The sequence below is a fragment of the Myripristis murdjan genome, chromosome 4 (genome assembly GCF_902150065.1).
Source record: "Myripristis murdjan chromosome 4, fMyrMur1.1, whole genome shotgun sequence".
In the NCBI taxonomy this organism is placed as follows: domain Eukaryota; kingdom Metazoa; phylum Chordata; class Actinopteri; order Holocentriformes; family Holocentridae; genus Myripristis; species Myripristis murdjan.
Window position 1 is genome coordinate 32,062,695 of NC_043983.1, and position 21,113 is coordinate 32,083,807.

The 21,113-nt window shown below is 42.0% G+C and overlaps 1 protein-coding gene across 2 annotated transcripts; it reads left to right on the forward strand.

Moving 5' to 3' along the window:
- Positions 1 to 836: 836 nt before the first annotated feature.
- LOC115358263 (meprin A subunit beta-like) lies at positions 837 to 20,562 on the forward strand. 2 transcript variants are annotated; one of them, XM_030050158.1, is made up of 15 exons: positions 837 to 879; positions 1,500 to 1,527; positions 2,046 to 2,096; positions 2,210 to 2,257; positions 4,725 to 4,799; positions 4,939 to 5,056; positions 6,192 to 6,370; positions 7,230 to 7,448; positions 10,504 to 10,656; positions 11,856 to 12,071; positions 13,004 to 13,260; positions 13,626 to 13,836; positions 14,523 to 14,699; positions 17,638 to 17,903; positions 20,437 to 20,562. In XM_030050158.1, exons 1-15 carry the CDS (start codon positions 838 to 840, stop codon positions 20,479 to 20,481), a joined length of 2,085 nt encoding a protein of 694 aa, XP_029906018.1. In that variant the 5' UTR covers position 837; the 3' UTR covers positions 20,482 to 20,562. The 2 variants fall into 2 exon arrangements, with proteins under 2 accessions (XP_029906018.1, XP_029906017.1); XM_030050157.1 differs by lacking the exons at positions 837 to 879; positions 1,500 to 1,527; positions 2,046 to 2,096; positions 2,210 to 2,257 and adding an exon at positions 3,535 to 3,582 and having other exon boundaries at positions 4,721 to 4,799.
- Positions 20,563 to 21,113: the final 551 nt, after the last annotated feature.

The following is a 21,113-nucleotide window of genomic DNA, read 5'->3' on the forward strand; positions in this document are numbered from 1 at the left end:
AAAACAGGTGTAACTGAACATTACTAAACTTGTAACTGCGACTGTTGAAAATGAAATTACAAAAAACGGCTGAAAGTTGCGTGAGTGACCAGAATTAAACACAGTGTCTCTGCTAACTGTGATAGATAATTGATTATAATCGTAGTATATGTTGATCATTTAGTGTTTGTATAATATAATTTGTATAATATAATGACATTATAACTGTTAATTTGTATTTTTGTTTCTGTATTTCAGTGTCACGGTGTTTCTGATGAACATTTTTAACTGACCAGCCGTCTCCTGTATGTTTCTGGAAGCTGTTGAGATTTGTGCCGAGCTAGAAACCAAATCTATGCTCCAGCGAGAATCAGAGATACTTTACTGAACCTCGCGGGGAAACTGGGTCAGCTGCACTCGCTCAAACTCTCGAGAGAAACAAATGAAGTGAAATTATAAGAATCAGAAAAGGAAAATAAGAAATTGAACTGAAGCTGAACTACGAGCACAATACACAGGTACAATGCACACCTGCCGGCCAATCAGAAGCGAGTATTCACCCAGACTGTGGTGTAAACACGTGTAAACACACACACACACACACTGGTGCAGGCCTTGGACACTGGAAGCAGTGATATTGGGCTCTAAATGAACCTGAACTTGCAGTGCCATAAACGAGGCTGCAGTGCTGAGATAAGACAATCATGGCTATTAAATTAATAATTAATACGAGCCGAGTCATAAACATGCCTCACAGTGTGTCGGCTTTCCTACAAAAACTGAAATCAGACGTCTGCTTCGTCCAGAGCGACACACACCTGTGGCTGAGTGAGTGTATGTGTGTGTGAGGCTGCAGCCATGGCCTCCAGGTGGACGATCCTGCTCTTTGCTCTGGGACTGGTGAGTCTGGTCACAGTCTGCTAAATGCATGTATTAATTCATAATCAAAAATTAATTACAACAATTTTCTTAGTAGGTTAATTAAAATAATTAAATATAAAACATGCATAATATAATTTTCTAAAATATATCTCCCCTATTGAATCTACTGTATAGATCACAAAATAATAATACTAATAATAAGAATAAGAATAAGAAGAATGTTTTCATCCATTGTATTATAGACCCGATATTTTTGCAATCCCAGTTTAAGTGACAAAATGTTAACATGTCAGCGGTGAGGTATGGATTTAAGAAGCACCACAGAGAAAAGGCAGGTAACGACGGTTCATTTTTCTAAAGGTGCAGCCGATCCCAGCAGCCTGACGAGTAAATATTCAGTCAGGATCAGATGAGTTTGTTTATTGGTAGCAGCTCAGCCCACCATGCCAGAATATCCTGTTTCTTGTTTGTCTGATTAATTCTCTTTGGTCTAATTTTGGAGCTCCTGTCAGTTTCTGCATCCGTACAGTCGGGCTTTGTCTTTTAAGCGCTGAGGTTGTACATTTTAAAACCATTTTTAACTCATTTGATCTCTTTTTTCTCTCTCTGATGATTGATTGTACTTTCTAATCCTGCAGGCAGCAGCCAAGCTGACAGGTGACACAGGTGAGTCACATGTTCAGAGGATGTTTTTTTAACATACTCCACTGAAGCGGTGAAGGTTAAATTACACTCAGATCAGAGAAGAGCAAGATCTTAAAATAAGTCAACGAAACACAAAGAGAGCGACTCACAAAAAAGTGTTCAGATATTACTTTCTGCAGCTGCTCCAAATTTATTTCAAGAAAAAAAAATAGTAAAAAGCTATTATTAGTGCTTCTGCTGTGGCCATTGCAAGTCACTCCAGGTTTAAAGACGTTTTTAAGGAAAATAATTGTGAGGTAAAGCGGCTCAGTCAGCTGCAGGAGGAAATACTGAAAGAAATTCCCCAGGTATATAAGAAAACAAAGAGATTTACGCATAATGCTAATAAAAAAAAATCAACATCAACGCAAGAACAGCAGCTAGAGAAGTTAATTATTAAAATGTTCCTTCTGATTCTGATTCAGATCCTGATTGTGTTATTAGAGTGAAATATCTGGTCCTGCTTTTTGAGCAGCAAATAATTGTTGTTTCCTGTGCAGAGACGGACGTGGACGAGGGCCACGACTGGGACATCTTTGACATCAATGAAGGTTTGTACTGTGTATCTGTGTTCATGTCCATAAAAATGGTTTTGTTCTTCTTTTTGGTGTAATTTGCAGTAACTCTTAAAGGACTTTCAACAATTTTATTTTTTACTGTGCAGAGGCCAAGCTGGACCTGCTGGAGGGAGACATTGACCAGGATAAAGTGAGTCCAGAAACATCAAATTTACTGTTTTACTGCTGCTGTTTGTCAGGAATCTTTTCAAGCCAGTTTGTTTGGTAGGAATGCAAGACAAGGCAAGTTTATGAGCACATTTGAGCAACAATGCAATTCAATGTGCCTCACATAAAACACAAGGCAATAAAAAAGACCTTTCAGACGTACAACTACAGACATTTAAGGAGAAAAAATGAGCTGAAACGGAAACGGAAAAGTGACTTCAAATGTTTAGTTTTGACAGCAGGCCCGTCCCAGATGATCTGAGAGTCTGGATGGGGCAGAGCGGACCACAAGATGTGTTTTATAAACTAAGAGCGATATTTTAAAATCAGCTCTTTGACAGACAGGAAGCTGGTGTAAAGACTTCAGAACTGGAGCAATGAGATTCTCTTTTTTTTTTAGTCTTGGTCAGGACTAGAGCAGCAGCATCCTGAATCATTTGCAGCTGTATGATGATTTTAGTGAAACATGTGAAGGCACTGTTACAGGAGTCAAGTCAACTGGGGATAAATGCAAATTTGTCCGAATCCTGCTGAGACAAAAGTCCTTAAAGGCTTGAAACATTCTCCAGGTGATTGTAATTACCTTAATGTGGAATGTGAAAAATTGAAATTCAGGTCTGAGTCCATGACAACACCAAGAATTCTGACTTGTTTTGTCATTTTCAACATTACCAACTATACTATTGTACTAGGGGTGTAACGGTTTTGGACTGAACCGGAAAACCTCGGTCCAAAGGATTCCGGTTTAGAAACTCATTCCGTCTTCCCGAACCTCAGTTCACTTTGGCTTCACTGTTAATATCAGTGAGGATGGACATTATCAAACGGCCGCATCACCGTCGAGACAATATTAACGGTCAAGCACACCCTCTCGCTTAAAAACCTCATCACTGAAAATATTACTCCGCCTACATCAGCCCGAGTCTGTGTGGTTTCCATGGCAACATGAAACGTTTCACTGAAACCCGCATCAACGGCCGCTGTCAACTTTGTTCGCCTGCATAAGGGACCGTTTGGTTGTCAGTTTTGATTTATTTGGCGACCTAAGTTTGGATAAACGGCTGAACCAGGAAGACAAGACAGAACAGAAAAGGGAGAGATACGCGAGAGTGACGAGTGAAGAGCTGGATCAGCAGGAGAGGTAAGGAAATGAAGCCGGTCCGGCCCGGTCACCGTCTTGGGCCGTCAGATGTCTCCAAGCCGAGCTGACAAACACCGGACAGACACTTCAACTGCTGCTGCTCAGCCTCATTAACAGGAGCTAGCGTTAGCTTGGAGGGACACAGCCACAGCTGAAATGAAACGTCTGCCGGTGAGTTTATTAAAAGACAGATGTTTGTTGCGGCGCCGACACTGGAAAGCAGTTGCCTATATTTAAATATAACTGTTCATATAAGTTGGTTGTAGATAAAGATCACCTGTGCTGCTGAGTCGCCGTCAGGGCACCTGTTAGCTTAAAACTGACCGAGAAGTCGGCAGAAGTATAACTATCAGTCCATGAAAAAAATATTTTTTCCAGCGGATATTCTAGTTAGAACATGATTGAGCTAGCAGTTTTGTGTTGCTATATGTGGTATTTATTCAGTTTGGGGAAATCACGATGTCTAGAAAACATGATAAGTTGGCTCGCTGACAAGGACTAGCTAACGTCAAATCTCCTGCATTTCCACTGAAACGGAGAGAATACCGGCAAAAAAACTTGTATGTTTTGAGAGCGAAATGCCCACAATGTGAATACATTTTATTTTGTTGGTAATAGTTGTATAATCTTATTATTACAATAATGCTTAATTCAGACATGTGCTAAGTGTCCTGGAACAGCGACATGACGTGCCCAGTCGACCACGTTTCAGCCAAAATGTGTTGCCTAAACTTTATGAAGACATGAAGGCTAAACTACAAGAGGACTGAAGCAGCGCAGAGTTCACTGCATTAACTACACATGGTTGGACATTATATCACTGACAACTGGGTCATTAAAAACCCCGTAGTTTTTGAAAACTGAGGTTTGAACCGAACTGTGATTCAAAAACCGAGGTTTGAACCGTATTATTACCAACTGTACCGAGGATAGTTTGTTCAACATCTGCAATATCTGTTTGTTCAGTTTGCACTGATGTGCATTGTGCTATGAAGTATTATCAGTGTAATTGTCAAACATACTTTAAAAATGTGTTTCCAATCAAATTTGGCGAGCAATTTGAATAAGCATGTTTTTTTTTTTTTTTTTTTTTTTTTTTTTTTTTTTTTTAATCATAAATTTAGACAACAGAATTGTCTGAACACTGAGTTACTGTGCGGACAAAGTTAAAGAAACAGGAGCCTTTCTGATGCCAGGGTTACAAAACAAGGACGTCTGACAGCCGATTCAGTTTACAGTTTCTAAATAGTTTATTATATAATGTAATTCTGATTGTTTTTTTGTTTTTTTGTTTTTTTTTTCCCATCAGTCAGAGGGCAGAAACTCCATCATAGGAGACCAGTATCGCTGGCCAACAACTATCCCCTACTACCTGGAGGACAGTCTGGGTGAGACGCCGTCGCATGGAAACTCACATTCACACAGATGTTAGTGAGTGCTGTAGCAAGTTTGTAAGCCTTTTTTTTTTGTGTGTGTGTGTGTGTGTGTGTGTGTGTGTGTGTGTGTGTGTGTGTGTGTAACCTGCAGAGATGAATGCAAAGGGAGTTATTCTGAAGGCGTTTGAGCAGTACAGACTGAAGACCTGCATTGACTTCACACCTTGGGAAGGAGAGAAGAACTACATCTCTGTGTTCAAAGGCGGCGGGTGAGCACACACACACACACACACACACACACACACACACACACACACAGTCAGCATGTACAGCTGCAGCCAGGTGTCGCTGTGTTAAGCCAAAAGAAAGCTCTGCTGGAGCTCCATGAGGACACCCAAGAAGGAGACGACAATCTGTTTAATTCTGCTGAACACTGTCTGATTACAAACATCAGCAGAAGAGAGAAGAGAAGAAGAAGAAGAAGAAGAAAGAAGAAGGTTGGCATTTTGCCTCCACAAAGGGGTAGATGGTAAATAATTATCAGCGGTTATGTTATGTGAAGTTATGTGTAATGTCAAATTTTTACTCAGTCAATTTAAAAAAATATGATGGCTGAAAATAGGTTTGACTAGCCCTTTAACAAAACAAAGTATTGAAATTTTGCTTCTACTAGCTAGCCATATGCTTACATGAGCAATATGAATTGAATTATGAAGTGGAAAAAAATATTTTTTCATGTAACAGCAGTGGAAAAGAGCAGGAGCTTTAGCTGGTTTCTAAAAGGCTGTTTCAGACGTGGCTGTTCAGCAAGGACCTGAAGTCAAAACCTGACGCCCAGAAGAGCGCCGAGCTCAGCGAAATAAGAAAATTCAGGCGGATGGCAGGGTCTCTGCAGACACATGCACCAACACACACACACACACACACACACACACCAACACACACTGCTAGTGGCTCACAGGTCAAGATGGAGAGGATCAGTTTATGAGTCCAAAAACTTTTTTAGGGCCCGAGCACTGGAACAGTGCGAAGCCCTATTGTTATTGCTTCGTTTTTTCTTCTCCTTCTCCTTTCTTCTTCTTATTATTATTACGTCAAAATAAACCTTAATTTGACCCCCTAAACATGCTCCAAAACTCACCAAATTCGGCACGCAGGCCAGGTCTGGCGAAAAATTTGATAAAATGGACAAACGGACCCCCTAAGTGCAAAAATGGGCTCGGTAGCGCCACCTAGGCACACAAAGGCAGCCCCTGCAGCCCACAGGAATGTGCTAGTTTTTTTTTTTTTAGGAAATTCCCACTCATTCTGCCTTTAAAACCTCTCTGACTTCTAACCGACCATATAGAAAAACCTGTGTGTCTCTCTCCCTCTCTCTTTGTGTCTGTCTGTCTGTCTCTCCAGATGCTTCTCCTCGGTCGGTAACCGCCGTGTGGGGAAGCAGCAGCTGTCCATCGGTAGCAACTGTGATCGTCTGGGAACCGTGGAGCACGAGTTCCTGCACGCTCTGGGCTTCTGGCATGAGCAGTCCAGGGCCGACCGCGACGACTACGTCAACATCATGTGGGATCGCATTGAGCCCGGTAACAACCAGCACCAACACTGTAAATTACAGGATGTGCTCAGCAGAGTACATGAGCGGCTCGGAACGGAAGAAATAGTCGCACCAAACTCACGCAGTGACGGCAATTCGCTCGCACCGCCCCGCTCCAACCATCCCTGTGGCCCTGGTGCTCAGTCACAGGCAGATGAATGACAGAGGGTAACATCTGTAACAGTCTGTTCAAATGGTTGCTTGTTTTAGTCATTTATCAAGTAAAAACATCAAATATTTGTTGATTCTAGCCTCCCTAAGATGGTAAGATTTTCCTGTTTTTTTTTCTTTCATATCATTATAAACAATATTCTTGTTTTTCTCACCATAAAATTAATATTTGGTCTTTTTGTCTGCTGATCAGACTGTGGTGGGAGTTTGAAGCCATCACTTTGGATTCTACGAAGTTCCCATGAGACTTTGTCATTACTTTTCACACTTTATAGACTAAATAATTAATAAAACAAATAACTAAAGTTCATTAATTTGGATACTTTTTACACTTGATGAGTAATTGATTTTTTTAAAAAAAAAAGAAAGATTGAGGAAAATATTGATTAGTTGCACCTCAAGCAGAAAGAAAAATGTGTCAGTGCCTGAAAACTGTCACAGGTCATAGTCACAGGGTTGCTGGTTTGATTCCTTCCAGTCTAAGTGCTGCTGATAGAAGACATCTTTCCCTCATGGACAATATCTTCAAACAGAAACCAAGCGACTAACACACACACACACACACACACACACACACACACACACACACACACGACACTGTTGATCTGTGGTTGCATCTGTCCTTGTAAAAAAATGTCCAAGGTGGCTGAATATTCTCGGACGTGTGCGTTTCTCAGGCAAAGAGCACAACTTCAAAACGTACGATGACACGGTGTCCAGCGCCCTGAACGTGCCCTACGACTACGGCTCCGTCATGCACTACAGCAAGACGGCCTTTAACATCGCCTCCGACCCCACCATCGTCACCAAGATCCCACAGTTCATGGACGTGATCGGCCAGAGGATGGAGTTCAGCGACAGTGACCTGCTCAAGCTCAACCGCCTCTACAACTGCAGTGAGTCACCTCAGCCTGATCAATCAATCAATCAATCAATCAGTCAGTCACTCAGTCAGTCAAATCAATCAGTCATTTGACTTTCATTCTACCAACCCTGTCTCCCAAAAATTACATTCCCATACAACTAAACTGCATTTTCTGGTTACATTTGGGGGGGGAAACGTATTTTGTTGCCGATCACATTTGTTTTTAATGTATCACAAAAATATGTTTTGTTGTATATATGGTTTTTACAGGTAAACTTTTTTACTTTTGCTCAATTTCTAATTTCTGAATGTACCGCTGTAATATTTTGTAGGAATAATGCACATGTTTAGTCGTAATGCACATACTTTTTTTTTTTTTTTTACAACTGACTTTTCCATTTCCAAGGGACATATTTCTTATTCCTTTTTCCAATAATTTCACTTATGCTTGTACTATATTGTTCTTATGAGAATTTCAGCAACAGCAACTGACCAAATTTCCCCTCGCGGATCAGTAAAATATTTCTGGTTCTCATTCTGTTTCTAATCAAAATATCTTTTGTATATTGTTATTGTGCATATTAGCCATTTTCGTTACTTCAGCCACCAAAAGTTCTTGGTTAGAGAAAGGTTAAGTTTAGGCATGAAAAAACACTTAATGTTACACATGTTACACAATGTTACACATTTGCAAAAGACAAACACCACTGTTGCTTTGTCCGTTCCCCTATAATGTGACTGAGAATGCAGTTTTGATGCATGACAGCGTGATTTTTAAGAGACGGGCTCAATGTGCAGCAGGGAGTCCAGTTTAAAGTCAAGACAAATGAGCAGAAAATATATAAAGTATGATATTATGGCAAAGTGAAAATGTGAAGTAACACGGTAGGTAGCAGCTCTACTTTCATTTTTCTGCTTACATAATATCAAAATGTTTGCTGGGAAGTGACCGCTGTCCAGTAATAACCCAATCACATCTGATGAGTATCAGTTCAATTACTGATTATCATGCAGCCAAAACGCCAACACAGCAATTAATAACATTCAAAGGTTTACAACCGTGTTATGCCACTTATTCAAAACAAAATATGTTTGAGCACATTTTGGACAAACCACTCATATAATAAAAATACCAGATTCATTATGCATGCATGTGTAAGGCATTAGGACAATCTGTTTATCTTTTGATTAGTCTTTGGTCCACCTTGGAAGACCTCTCTCTACTCTTTATTACATAATACATCATTTTGCAAGAACTTGTCTGGTTTAATTAAAATGTAAGAGGAGCATGCATGCACTTATGAGATCTTACAGTGCATTTATGTTTCCGAACAATCAATATACCGGGTCCCAATCATAATAGGAACGCTTATCATCCAATAATAATCCCAAAGGAGTTCCAGGGAACGGTCAGAGTCTGTTGCTGATTCTATATTTTATCAAGGTCTCATGATTAGATTAGACTTCATAATAACTTTCCCACCGTATCATGATTAGGACTGATGCACCTCACTGATCTGTAGATACCGCATTACCTAATAAAAATGAAATATGGTAATCAGATTTAAAGCTGGTGGTGATTTTATGGCTGCATGTTCGTCTCTCTTAAAGGGGCTGCAAGCAGAATTTAGAAACAGTGGCATATCATTCTCAAATTAATTGTGAGATGTTGTGATCATTACTGTAAACAAATGAGACCATATTTCCCATAAACCCCACTGCCTCCTGTCTCCCGTCCCCGTCCCTGAGGAGGATCAACTTGTTGGAAGTGTTTTTTTTCCGTCTGCCAAAAGCTGCAAGAAACTCTAAAAGCTGTAGCGCCATCTTCCTGTTTAATGTCTTAAAGCAATGCAGCAGATTTCCTGCTAAAGCACACCTGCTGCTCAGCTTAATGCAGTGAAAAGAGGCCAGTCAGGGCTGACAGGCTTCTCGTCCTCCCGTCTTGTCTGTTTACAGTTATTATGCCATTGTTGCAAAATTAATGTGGTATCGATTTATTGATGTTGAAAATGTACACAAAGCATCTTTGAAATGGACAAACTGATCATTGCAGTCCAAACAAACACAAAAAGTAGAAGAGTTGATTCAGTCGAGTGCATGTCTCCGTCAGGTGCAGGTGGACTAAAGGCTCTGGGCTACACTAACTCAGGAAAGACTCAGCAGCTGATTGCATTGTCAAACAGTGTGTCATCTGCAGCAGTTTCACTCTGTAGATAGCGACTGAAGTGAGGGAGCGGGGAATGGAGAGCCTGTAGTATGCAAACAGAGAGAGAGAGAGAGAGAGAGAGAGAGAGAGAGAGTGAGAGCAGTGGTGGTCGAGTGAGCTAGACAGTGAATGAAGAGAGTGAGCAGAAGCAGCGAGAACAAACATTTTTGAAAAGTTTTGAATCACCACAAACATCCTACAGTCATAACTGTATATGAAAAAAAAAATAGTCCCAAAAAAGTCCAAAAAGTCCAAAAATTTAGACCCAGTAATAGCGAGATTAGCTGTGGACAAACAGACAGACACACACACACACACACACACAAACACACACACCAGACCAAACACATGATCTCCTCCAGTCTGCTGCCTGCCATAGATACAGTAATAATAGATGGTGTATCATGTTAGTAAGTTACAGTATGTATATATTATGAGCACAAGTATATACATAATCTTATCCTTTATGTCCTGAACAAATTAACTAACTCTAACAAAAAAAAAAGGTTTGACATGAAGATCTAACTCAGACATAATTCTACCTGAGAAAAAAGATCGGATTAATGTATTCCATAATTTATATTTCATACAAACAGGCTGTGAAGGATCCTTTTATTAAGTTCATTTAATAGAGGACACACGAGGAGTCAGAAAAATGGAAGAATTATGTTAAAAGCAGCAAATAGCTAGATTTTTTTTCTTGTCAGCCTAAATCCAGTCCAACCCATCTACCTTCTTACCCAAAATTAAATGCTGGTGTTTGCTGACGAATCTTCTGCCCACAGGAAATGATGAATCCAAACCTAAGAGTCAAATTTAAACTCTGAAGTCAGTCAGTCTGGTGGAGGTGGCAGGTTTAAAGAGCTGTGTTTCTCCACAGCCACTTCTTCTACCTTTGTGGATTCCTGTAACTTTGAGGAGGAGAACATCTGCGGGATGATCCAGGGTCCCGGAGGAAACACCAAATGGGAACAACTCAGCAGCGTGAGCGGAGGGCCTCAGAGCGACTTCACCAACCAGGGACAATGCAAAGGTAACTGCTGTGCCACCGCGCTCATTTCCTCCTAAATTATTTCATTGTTTCATTCAGAGATGTCTGTAATAGCTTTTTAACTCATATCAACCCTCTGCTGTATTGCACTGTCTGCAGATCAGCAGGATGTGTCACTGCACTTTAACATTTCTTGAACATTTCTTGGTCTTTCTCTAATATTAATGCACCCAAGATGATAGACACTGAATGAAATGGACATCAAAAAAATAACAGGGATAGGTTCATCAACTGATTAGTACATATAGAATATTAACAGCTTTCAATAAAGTGCAATGGACAGTTTTTACTAAATGGATTGATGGATGGATACACACACACACACACCTTTGTTATTGTCTAGAGAGCAGTCATAGAGCAGCCTATCAGTGCTGATCTGGCAGTAAAGGTCAGTGGCCTTGCTGCTGTTTGTGTGAAGACATTTCAGTGGAGCTGCTCCAGGTGATTCACGCTGCAGCCTCAAGTCCCTGCTGGTCAAAGTGCAGGCCGGCGTTCAGCGGCACAACCGCCTGCAGCCTCATCATGCCTGTTGTGTCTGCCAGCGGCGCCGGCCAGCTGATCGCTCCGTTGATTACTTTAAAGGGATACTTCACCCATAATGCATCGTTTTTGTATCAAGTGCTCACCGTGTGCTGCCTTTAATCCTCGATAAAGAAAGTTTTACTTGCAAGCTTTCATTGTAAACTTATTTTTCAAAAACGTCAACTATCTCTGATCTACTGGAGAAATCCATGACTGAACTTTTACAATTTTACAACAGTGAAACGCTATCAAAAGTGCATTACAAGACATTTTTCAGTTGAAACAATACGGTGCACTTCACTGTTAAAGGCAGAATGAGGAGGATTTATTGGCTGTGGTTTGTAAACACAACACTCAAAGTTGGCCTCTCCTCACTGCCTAAGCTAATCACCGACAGTGAGTTTTTGTTTCCTAGGATGGCGATGGAATGAAATGACTGCCCAAAATGTAAAACATTCCAATGTCATACTACACAAAAAAGACTTTCCTCTTTTTTATAATTTCACTTGTGCTAATATATATATCCTTCTCATGAGAATTTGAGCAACTGCAGCTCACCTATTTTCCCCTCTGGGATCAATAAAGTATTTCTGATCCTGATTCTGATAATGAAGTTTGGAGACCTGATCTTGCCTTCTTTTTGATGCTCTTGTCTGCAGGAAAAGGTTTCTTCATGCACTTCAGCACAGTGTCTGGGAAAGCTGGTGACCGTGCACATCTGGAGAGCCGCTTCCTTTACCCCAAACCTGGATCCCAGTGTCTGCAGTTCTTCCTGTACAACAGCGGAGCCGCCGATGATCTGCTGAACATCTGGGTGAGAGAGTACGACAAAGTCAATCCTGAAGGACGGATGAAGCTCTTCAAGACCATTTCAGGTATTTCACAGGAAAGGACAAGAAATCAACTAACATTATGTGCAGAATAATCTTCAAAATGTAAAACATCAAATGGAATGTATTGTTAGAGTGTAAACAAGCCACTGCTTCTTACAGCTTAATGCATCAATAATTTAACTCTCTCCATGGAACCGTTCTTCATGATGACACTTTTAGTTTTCATACTTAGGTACATTATATTATAAATATTTAGACGTGTTAAGTATAGAATTATAAGTGCTCAAGTAAAATTTTGAATGTAGAACTTAAATACTGAAGTATTTTTTAGGTTTGCTATAATAAAGGCTTTGGGCGCTTTCAGTGCAATTTGTTTGGCTTTTTCAGATTTTTCGTGGGTGGAGTTGTGTGTGCAGTTCTGTTAACAGAATTAAATTTCACAACTGAAATACAAAGATGTGTTGCACATAAACTTTATAGCTATTGCTAATCTTCGTTGATTCTAGTTGGGCTTTTAATGAATTTACATTTATCTAAAATGCCATATACAGAACAATACACAGTATGCAATGTGATAAAAGGAGGATCAGTTTAAATGCTCTACAACTGCTTAATGTCACCAAGTGCAGAACTAATAAAACACCACAACAACACTAGAAACATAACCAGATACGATGCCCTATGGCACAACACAATAAAGGACACTGAAATATGTTAACAAACTAAAATGTCGCTTGTATTATTCTTTTCAAATGACAACAATATGATTTTTTAAGAATCAGTACTCATTTGGGGGATTTCTTTTGAATGATTATGGTTGGTTTTAAAGATATCAGTGCAAAATTTCAGCTATGTGCAGCTTCAGTAAAATATTTACAACATTTACAATACATGATGTATAAACAGCACGTATTATGATCTATACAGTACAAGGTGATAGTTATTTAGATACTGCTTGTCCTCTTCCTCCATAGGAGGGGTCATGGGCTCCTGGGAGCTCCACCATGTGAATCTGGACGTGAGGACAAAGTCCCGAGTGATTTTCGAGGGGGTGAAGGGAAAGCTCCCGTCGACCGGCGGTCTCTCTCTGGACGACATTAACCTCTCATCCGCCAGCTGCCCTCAGCACATCTGGAGGCTCCGCAACATCACCGGCCTGCTGGCCACCACACCTCCCGGGACCAAACTGTACAGCCCCCGCTTCCTGTCGCCCGCAGGCTACTCCTTCCAGGTCAACACACACCTCATACTTTAGCTTCTGGTCATTGATAAATGACTCATTTCAATATGAACTGTACAGTTATCGCTTTCAGGGTCGACATCGGTCATTCACACATTCACACAACTCAGATTAAAATGAACTTTTTAAACAAAACTTACACAGTAGAGATCATTTCCACTGTGGAGAAAAGTTTTTTAGGATTTAAACACAATTGTTACTTTGGAAAGTATATTAAAACTCCAACATTTTGGGCAAAATCCCCTTTGCAAGTGCTGTTATGTATGTACAAATAGGATTTTCCATCTATGAACAGACATAATGAAATAACAATGACTGTGATGTACGTCCATACGCTCCTCGTCTGTGCTCTGCAGGTCGGCGTGTACCTGAACGGACGTCAGGACCGGCCAGGCTACATGGCCACCTACTTCCATCTGACCTCAGGCCCCAACGACCACAGCCTGAAGTGGCCCTGTCCATGGCAACAGGCCACCATGCTGCTGCTGGATCAGCAGTCAGACATCAGGCGGCAAATGAGCATGCAGCGTATGGTCACCACCGACCCCAACAAGCTGTCCAGCGACGGTGAGATCAGCCTGTGAACGTGTGTGTAACTGTGCCGCTGTGGCTGAGTGTGTAGTGTGGTGTTGCTGGAGGAGGGTCAGTGCTAGTTCACACCGTGAGAAGTTTCACCAATGAGTCACTATTCTGAGCGACTGTGGGCCGTGCAGGAGCCTCTGATTATAATAAGCTGTGTTGGAATTGCCTTTCATAACATTAGGCAGCATCAATCAAAAATAAATATTATAAACGTCCAAATAAAACCCGTTAGAGGTTACCATGGGCCTCCATCACTGATGCATGTGTCCTGTATTCTTCAGTAAAAGTTGTAGAGCAAAGCTTTGACTGGCTGTAATCAACACACTGTCCACTGTCCATCCCCAAAATTCAAAAAATTCAATTAAAACATCAGATTGTTTTAATTGGTTGGCTTGTTGTTGATTTAGATTGTTTAATAATTTCACCTTTCTGCCTCTCCCATCAAATAAAGCTGTGAGTAACACCCCTCTGTTTTATGTCCCAGTGTCATAGTTTCATGTTTCAACAAACAATACATCAAATTAAGGAAGCGACATTCTCTAAAAATGCTGTTTCATTGTGACTTTTCAGTTAAAAAAACAGCCCTGTTCTGTCAGTGACTTGTTGTCTGTTGTACATGGTTGTGTAACAGCATCAGTCCGATCATCACAGCTCACCTGTCTCTCTCCCAGGTAAAGAGTACTACTGGGACAACCCCAGAAAAGTGGGATCTCTGGTGACCGAGGCCGACGGCAGCAGCTACTACCGCGGGCCGGGCACCGGCACGAGCGTCTTCCTCAGCCACAGCAGGCTGAAGAGCAGGAAGTTCATCAAGGGAGACGATGCCTTCTTCCTCCTGAGTGTGGACGGTGAGCGGTTTACATTTGGACCCAACAGGCAGGGGCACAAATCCGAGGGGGTCAACTCCTCCATTTGTCAAGAGAGGGGGGTACACCAGTATTAACCAATGTACAATATACACTATATTACCAAAAGTATTCGCTCACCCATTCAAATGATCAGAATCAGGTGTCCTAATCACTTGGCCTGGCCACAGGTGTATAAAATCAAGCACTCAGGCATGCAGACTGTGAAACAAGACATTTGTGAAAGAATGGGCCGCTCTCAGGAGCTCAGTGAATTCCAGCGTGGAACTGTCATAGGATGCCACCTGTGCAACAAATCCAGTCGTGAAATTTCCTCACTCCTAAATATTCCACAGTCAACTGTCAGCTCTATTATAACAAAATGGAAGCGTTTGGGAACAACAGCAACTCAGCCACGAAGTGGTAGGCCACGTAAAGTGACGGAGAGGGGTCAGCGGATGCTGAAGCGCATAGTGCAAAGAGGTCGCCGACTTTCTGCACAGTCAATTGCTACAGAGCTACAAACTTCATGTGACCTTCAGATTAGCCCAAGTACAGTACGCAGAGAGCTTCATGGAATGGGTTTCCATGGCCGAGCAGCTGCAGCCAAGCCACACATCACCAAGTGCAATGCAAAGCGTCGGATGCAATGGTGTAAAGCACGCCGCCACTGGCCTCTAGAGCAGTGGAGACGCGTTCTCTGGAGTGATGAATCACGCTTTTCCATCTGGCAATCTGATGGACGAGTCTGGGTTTGGAGGTTGCCAGGAGAACGGTACATTTCAGACTGCATTGTGCCGACTGTGAAATTTGGTGGAGGAGGAATTATGGTGTGGGGTTGTTTTTCAGGAGCTGGGCTTGGCCCCTTAGTTCCAGTGAAAGGAACTTTGAATGCTTCAGGATACCAAAACATTTTGGACAATTCCATGCTCCCAACCTTGTGGGAACAGTTTGGAGCGGGCCCCTTCCTCTTCCAACATGACTGTGCACCAGTGCACAAAGCAAGGTCCATAAAGACATGGATGACAGAGTCTGGTGTGGATGAACTTGACTGGCCTGCACAGAGTCCTGACCTGAACCCGATAGAACACCTTTGGGATGAATTAGAGCGGAGACTGAGAGCCAGGCCTTCTCGACCAACATCAGTGTGTGACCTCACCAATGCGCTTTTGGAAGAATGGTCAAAAATTCCTATAAACACTCTCCTCAACCTTGTGGACAGTCTTCCCAGAAGAGTTGAAGCTGTAATAGCTGCAAAAGGTGGACCGACATCATATTGAACTCTATGGGTTAGGAATGGGATGGCACTTCAGTTCATAGTATGAGTAAAGGCAGGTGAGCGAATACTTTTGGTAATATAGTGTAGAATGCACATGCTGGAATAGTCGCACGCTATACACGACACAAGGGCTACTCAACCCACGGTCCGGGGGCCGCATGCGGCCCAGGGGCATCATTTTTATGCGGCCCGCCACTGTCATATAATAAAAATATTATTATTCTTTCTAATTATTGATGCTGATGTCATGAACCTGTTTTGACCTACTGACCGGAAGTGGATGTGCCTCACCTTACATAGCTGATGTACAAGCCCACACCGGTCGCGGTAGTATCGGAAGCGGTGTGTCGGGTGGCAGGAGGTGGTGTGTCGGGAGACGGTGTGTCGGGTAGTGTGTGTCAGCCTCCCGACACACCGCCACCTGGCACACAGTGTCATTTGTGTCTTGTTCTTGACATTTATGAGAGAGGAGAAAACCATTTTGCATAAGTAGGAGGTTGGGAGGGGTAAAAGCACCTTGATGGCGCTCTCTGATGGATGGATACTGGTGTCCCACAAGCAGCCAAAATCTTTCCAAACACAGTTTTCAGTTTCAGGGCCCTATCTTATGTCAGAGTCCCTAAACCCGTCATTTGGGGATTTAGCATTGTGCAAGAGGCGTTCCCCCGCAAAAGTTGCTATCTTGCACACCTGCCTTCATCCCTAAAACACTTGCGCCACCCGTTATATTATGCATAGGCGTGGTTTGGGTGTTACGCCAGTTAAACCAATCAGTGTGCCAGGTTCCATTGCCTTTAAGAGCAGGCTGCGCTATCCCAAATCCGCAAGCCGAAACCCGTGATTTAGTACTATCTCTGCCATTTTCTCAGGGGTTCAACTAGGCTAAAGCAAGGTGGCTTTTTATAGGCGAGTTAATTGGGGAGGTGGAGCCGCATGTGCATGTCCACATGTGTCCAAGTGGACGCGCATTGAAGCCGCCTGGGTGCGCTCTTGTAAAAGCCCAAATGGGTAGTGGGTGGTCCTGAGGCCCCGCTATCCGCTTTCCCTAACGTGTGTGGTCAAGATAGCAATTGTAGGGAAAGCGCATAAACATGCCCACGGACACACCTCAAGGCGCAAATAAAGGAGTCGGCATAATGTATAGCGGGTGGTGTGACCGCCAGATACAGTTTAGGGATAGCGGAAGCTGCTAAATACGTAATTCACGGGTAGAAGGTAGTGGCAACGGGTAGGGCAGTGTGAAAGATAGATCCCTCAGAGTGCGGTCCAGCAGAAGCTCCATGAGTTCATCTTGATCTTTGTTTCTTTAACTAACTGGAAACGATGACTCTCGCCCCGTCCCGTAGCAGCATGTGTGTTGCACTTGATGCAAGTAGAAAAAAAAACCTGTCCAGCGCATTCAGTAGAGCAAACGTTATATCTGAGCGATATCTCTGTTTTATTCACTTATGAACTCCAGTATACATGTAATAAAAATAATATTTATTTGAGGTAAAGTTTATAAAGTGAGTAGAAAAGTTACAACAAGTTGATTTTGGAGTGTAAATCTGCAGCCTTGTGACCCTCTGATGGCGTTTTGCTGCTCATTCCTGCATTCGAACCAACCAGGAACCCAGCAGTAACACCTCCAACTTATCTGATGATGCCTCCACTTCCCCTCAGATATTTCCGAGCTGCTGATCACCCAGCCTCTGCCGCGCTCAGCGGTCCAGCGTGACGACTCCCAGGTGAAGGCAGCCGTCCAGGAGACACCGACGGGACCTGCTGGTAACCCCACGGCGGTGACAGCAGCCAGCATTTCTGCAGCTGCAGTCGCTCTGGTGGTTGTTGCGCTGGTTGGAGTGAACGCCTGGAGGTCGAGGAAGAGGCGGCAGGAGCCCGACCAAGCCGTGATCATACAGGACATGCCCGGGTTCCTGGAGCTGAGGGTGAGTCAGACACCGTTCTGCCAGCAGCTGTGCACATAGACAGGATATTTTTAAAGGGCATACGGCCTCCACTCAAAACATTAAACTGCCTTAAAAAGGGACTGGTGACATTGCATTTCTGGTGCTGTTCTGTTGGTTTACTATAAAATTCTCTTTCCAAATGCAGTGTGCCGAGAGAGCAGCTTCAGTTACAGTGGAGTTAATGGGACAAAGCAATGAGCTCTCCCTCTTCTGTGCTGGATTTCTCCCAGTATGTTTGTATAGAGAAATACTCCCACATTTTGGGCAAAACACCCAACTTTTTTTTCCAACTTCCACAGACTGAGACAAGATGTTGGATACCAGTTTCTAGCTTAGCATAAAGATTTGAAGTCAATGGGAGTCGTTAGCCTGGCTCTGTCATGTGGATTTGTCATAGTGGACCAACAGAGGTGAACATGGTACTGAACATCTTGTCTCAGTTGGGGGAAGGCACAAAAAGGGGATTTTGCCCAAAAGCATTGGTCTATCCCTTTAACAATGCTGCAAATCACCAAGTCTGCAAACGTGCCCGGCAAACAGAAAATGTGAAAGGCACAGGGGTTCAGAGACAACGAGAAAATGTGAGATGTAATGTGATGAGAATGAAATTTATACTTTGCTGATTCCTTTAAGAACATTTTCCTTTTGCGTGCCACCCTAAAGATGTGATCAGAAAAAGAAAATCAGAGAGGAAGCATCACCAGCAACGAAGCTACGACATGAGACGGAAGAAAAATACAAAGAAGAGGAAAGTTTCTAACATTTCGAAAATTGTTGAAAAACCCAACATCCAGTAGTGTTTCTGTTTGTTTTGATTAGATATTAACTTTTAGCAGTGTGGACAAAACAATGGAAAAATGAATTTAAAAAAGGACCTGGCATTAAAAGTTGATCACAAGGACAGACTCGAGGGCAAAGAGCCGCTGCCTGAATCTGGCACCGACACGTTGCTCGTAAAAACTGCACAATTATTTGAAGTGGAGATGGGAACAGTCTTGCATATCGCAGTGAAACATGGCCGTTAAATTATTCATAAAGTAAAGCTGAAGAAAGATTTGCACTCAGAGCGTTTGTTTGAGTCACTGAGAGTTTCCTCGACAGGTTTGCAGAGCGCCGACAGACTTTTGTTTGGCTTGAGGTCGGATGTTAACAAACCGTGAGAGCAGAGCAAACATGACATGATAAATACCCAAAGGACGTGACGAACCATAAAAACTGTATGATGTCGTTATCGTGTGGTTTTAGTAGCTCTATCCGTGTCACATCAGCTGAACTGTTTGCTTTTAGCATTTTGCTCGTCACAAGCCCTTACAAAATAAAAGTGACTGAGCTCTTTTTTCCAAACAGTAACTTTTCCCTGCAGTTAGAAAAGGAGGAGAGAACACACTGCACACTACATGCTTTTAAAGGGACATTACGCTCAACTGAGGTGAGGACCCTATAGACTCAACTGACACTTGGAATAAACACATCATGTGATGGTTGAATCTACATGGCTCTCATTGTCACTGATGTTTTTTCTCCCTTTTCACCACACTTACTCCGCATTTTGTGCCAGTTGAGTCTAAACGGTCCTCGCTGCAGTTTTTCATCGTGCAGCTTTTATTGTGAAATTTGGAAAATGACAACAAAGTAGAACCAACAAAGTAGAAGCAGGTTCCTCCTCTCATGTTTGCTGACTGAGCTTTTATTGTGAAAGGCTCCAAAATCTGTCATTGATCATTTGTTCTCTGTGATGGATCTGATTTAAAATGTAGTGAAGGACAAAACTCAAGCAAACATGGATTTAGGTAAAAGTAAAATTACTGACTTTTAAAAATACATTAAACAGTACACTAAAGTACTTCTCAATTACAGTAATGTGAGTAAATGTAATTAGTTACTTCCACTTCTGATTATATATGCTTTATGGTATATGTATACATACTGTAGTTACTAATATTTATACTAAATCTATATCAGTATCTATACCCGTATATCTATATTTATATTCACTGCAATGTCTTCCCAATGTGTCCCCCATTTATTTATTTCTTTATTTATCAATTTCTATATATATGGTCTTTCTTATTAAAATGTTTTTTAATCTTCTTAACTCTGTTAAGAAGATTCTGCCTCAATGTAGTGTTTACATTCAACTTCTAGTTCACACCGGCTGACTGAATGGGCTGTCTAACCCTGCTGTGTGTGTGTGTGTGTGTGTTGTTAATGTTACTGTGTTGCCACAGGCCACACGCTCTGGATCACATGTCCGCTCTGCAGAAAGATTAATGTGAAATAAAATTATATTAATATTCATATTTATAATGTGATCAGTTTGGCAAGCGAATTCAATTTGGGTCAGTTTGGGCTCAGTCAGTAATTTATTGTGCCTCATCGGATAAAAAAAAAAAAAAAAAAAGACAAAGAGCCGCGGTGTTAATGTGCTCAGAAGGAGGTGAACCCTCGGTGTGTTCAGTTTGTGTGAGGAGGATCGATGTTCAACAGGTCCCTGTTCTCTTTTTCTTGACAGGAGAGCCAGGCCAAAGACTCGCCGCCGTCTATCATCACGCCGTAATACGTCCTGATCAAAGGGAAACACCACCAACACTGATCAGACAGAATGAGCAAAATGATTTTCACAACCTCACAATCTCAGCAAATAAAGTTTGTCTTCAATTGTCTGATGGAAATAAAATCTTTGATGATTACATAATTCAACTTGTTCATTCACTTCATAAAACAGAACCTGAATCAGAAATACTAACTGACCCCTGAGGGGAAAATTGGGTCAGTTGCAGCACTCCACCTGTCCAGTCTAATGCAGTTCAATGTAACATAAATTCTACCTTTTAAAAAAGTTCATAATGTTCAGTTTGTGTTGACATTGTGCAGAATGTGTCACTTAAATTTAATTCTGTGTTTATTATTGAGGTTGTAGTTTGCAGAGGTCTTGCACTGGACTACATTATATTGAGAGGTGTTTCTGATTTTTTGTCCTCACACACACATACACACACACACACACACACACACACACACACACACACACCCATATTATCCTGACTTAGAAAACAACATATCAGTGGATTAAAGTGTTTTGGAAATGAAACCCAAAATGTACCAGTCCCATCATGAGGTCACTTTATGATCCTCTTTAGTTTTAAACAACACTGAGCAGAGTCTTCCTCACTCACCTGGAGGGGCTGA

Bases quoted from the DNA above. Each gene is read 5' to 3' on its own strand.
- LOC115358263 (XM_030050158.1), top strand. From the start codon at position 838: ATGGCCTCCAGGTGGACGATCCTGCTCTTTGCTCTGGGACTG. The intron at 2,258-4,724 runs GTCCAGAAACAT...CCCATCAGTCAG, and splicing joins CATTGACCAGGATAAAGTGA to AGGGCAGAAACTCCATCATA. The intron at 4,800-4,938 runs GTGAGACGCCGT...TGTAACCTGCAG, and splicing joins CTACCTGGAGGACAGTCTGG to AGATGAATGCAAAGGGAGTT.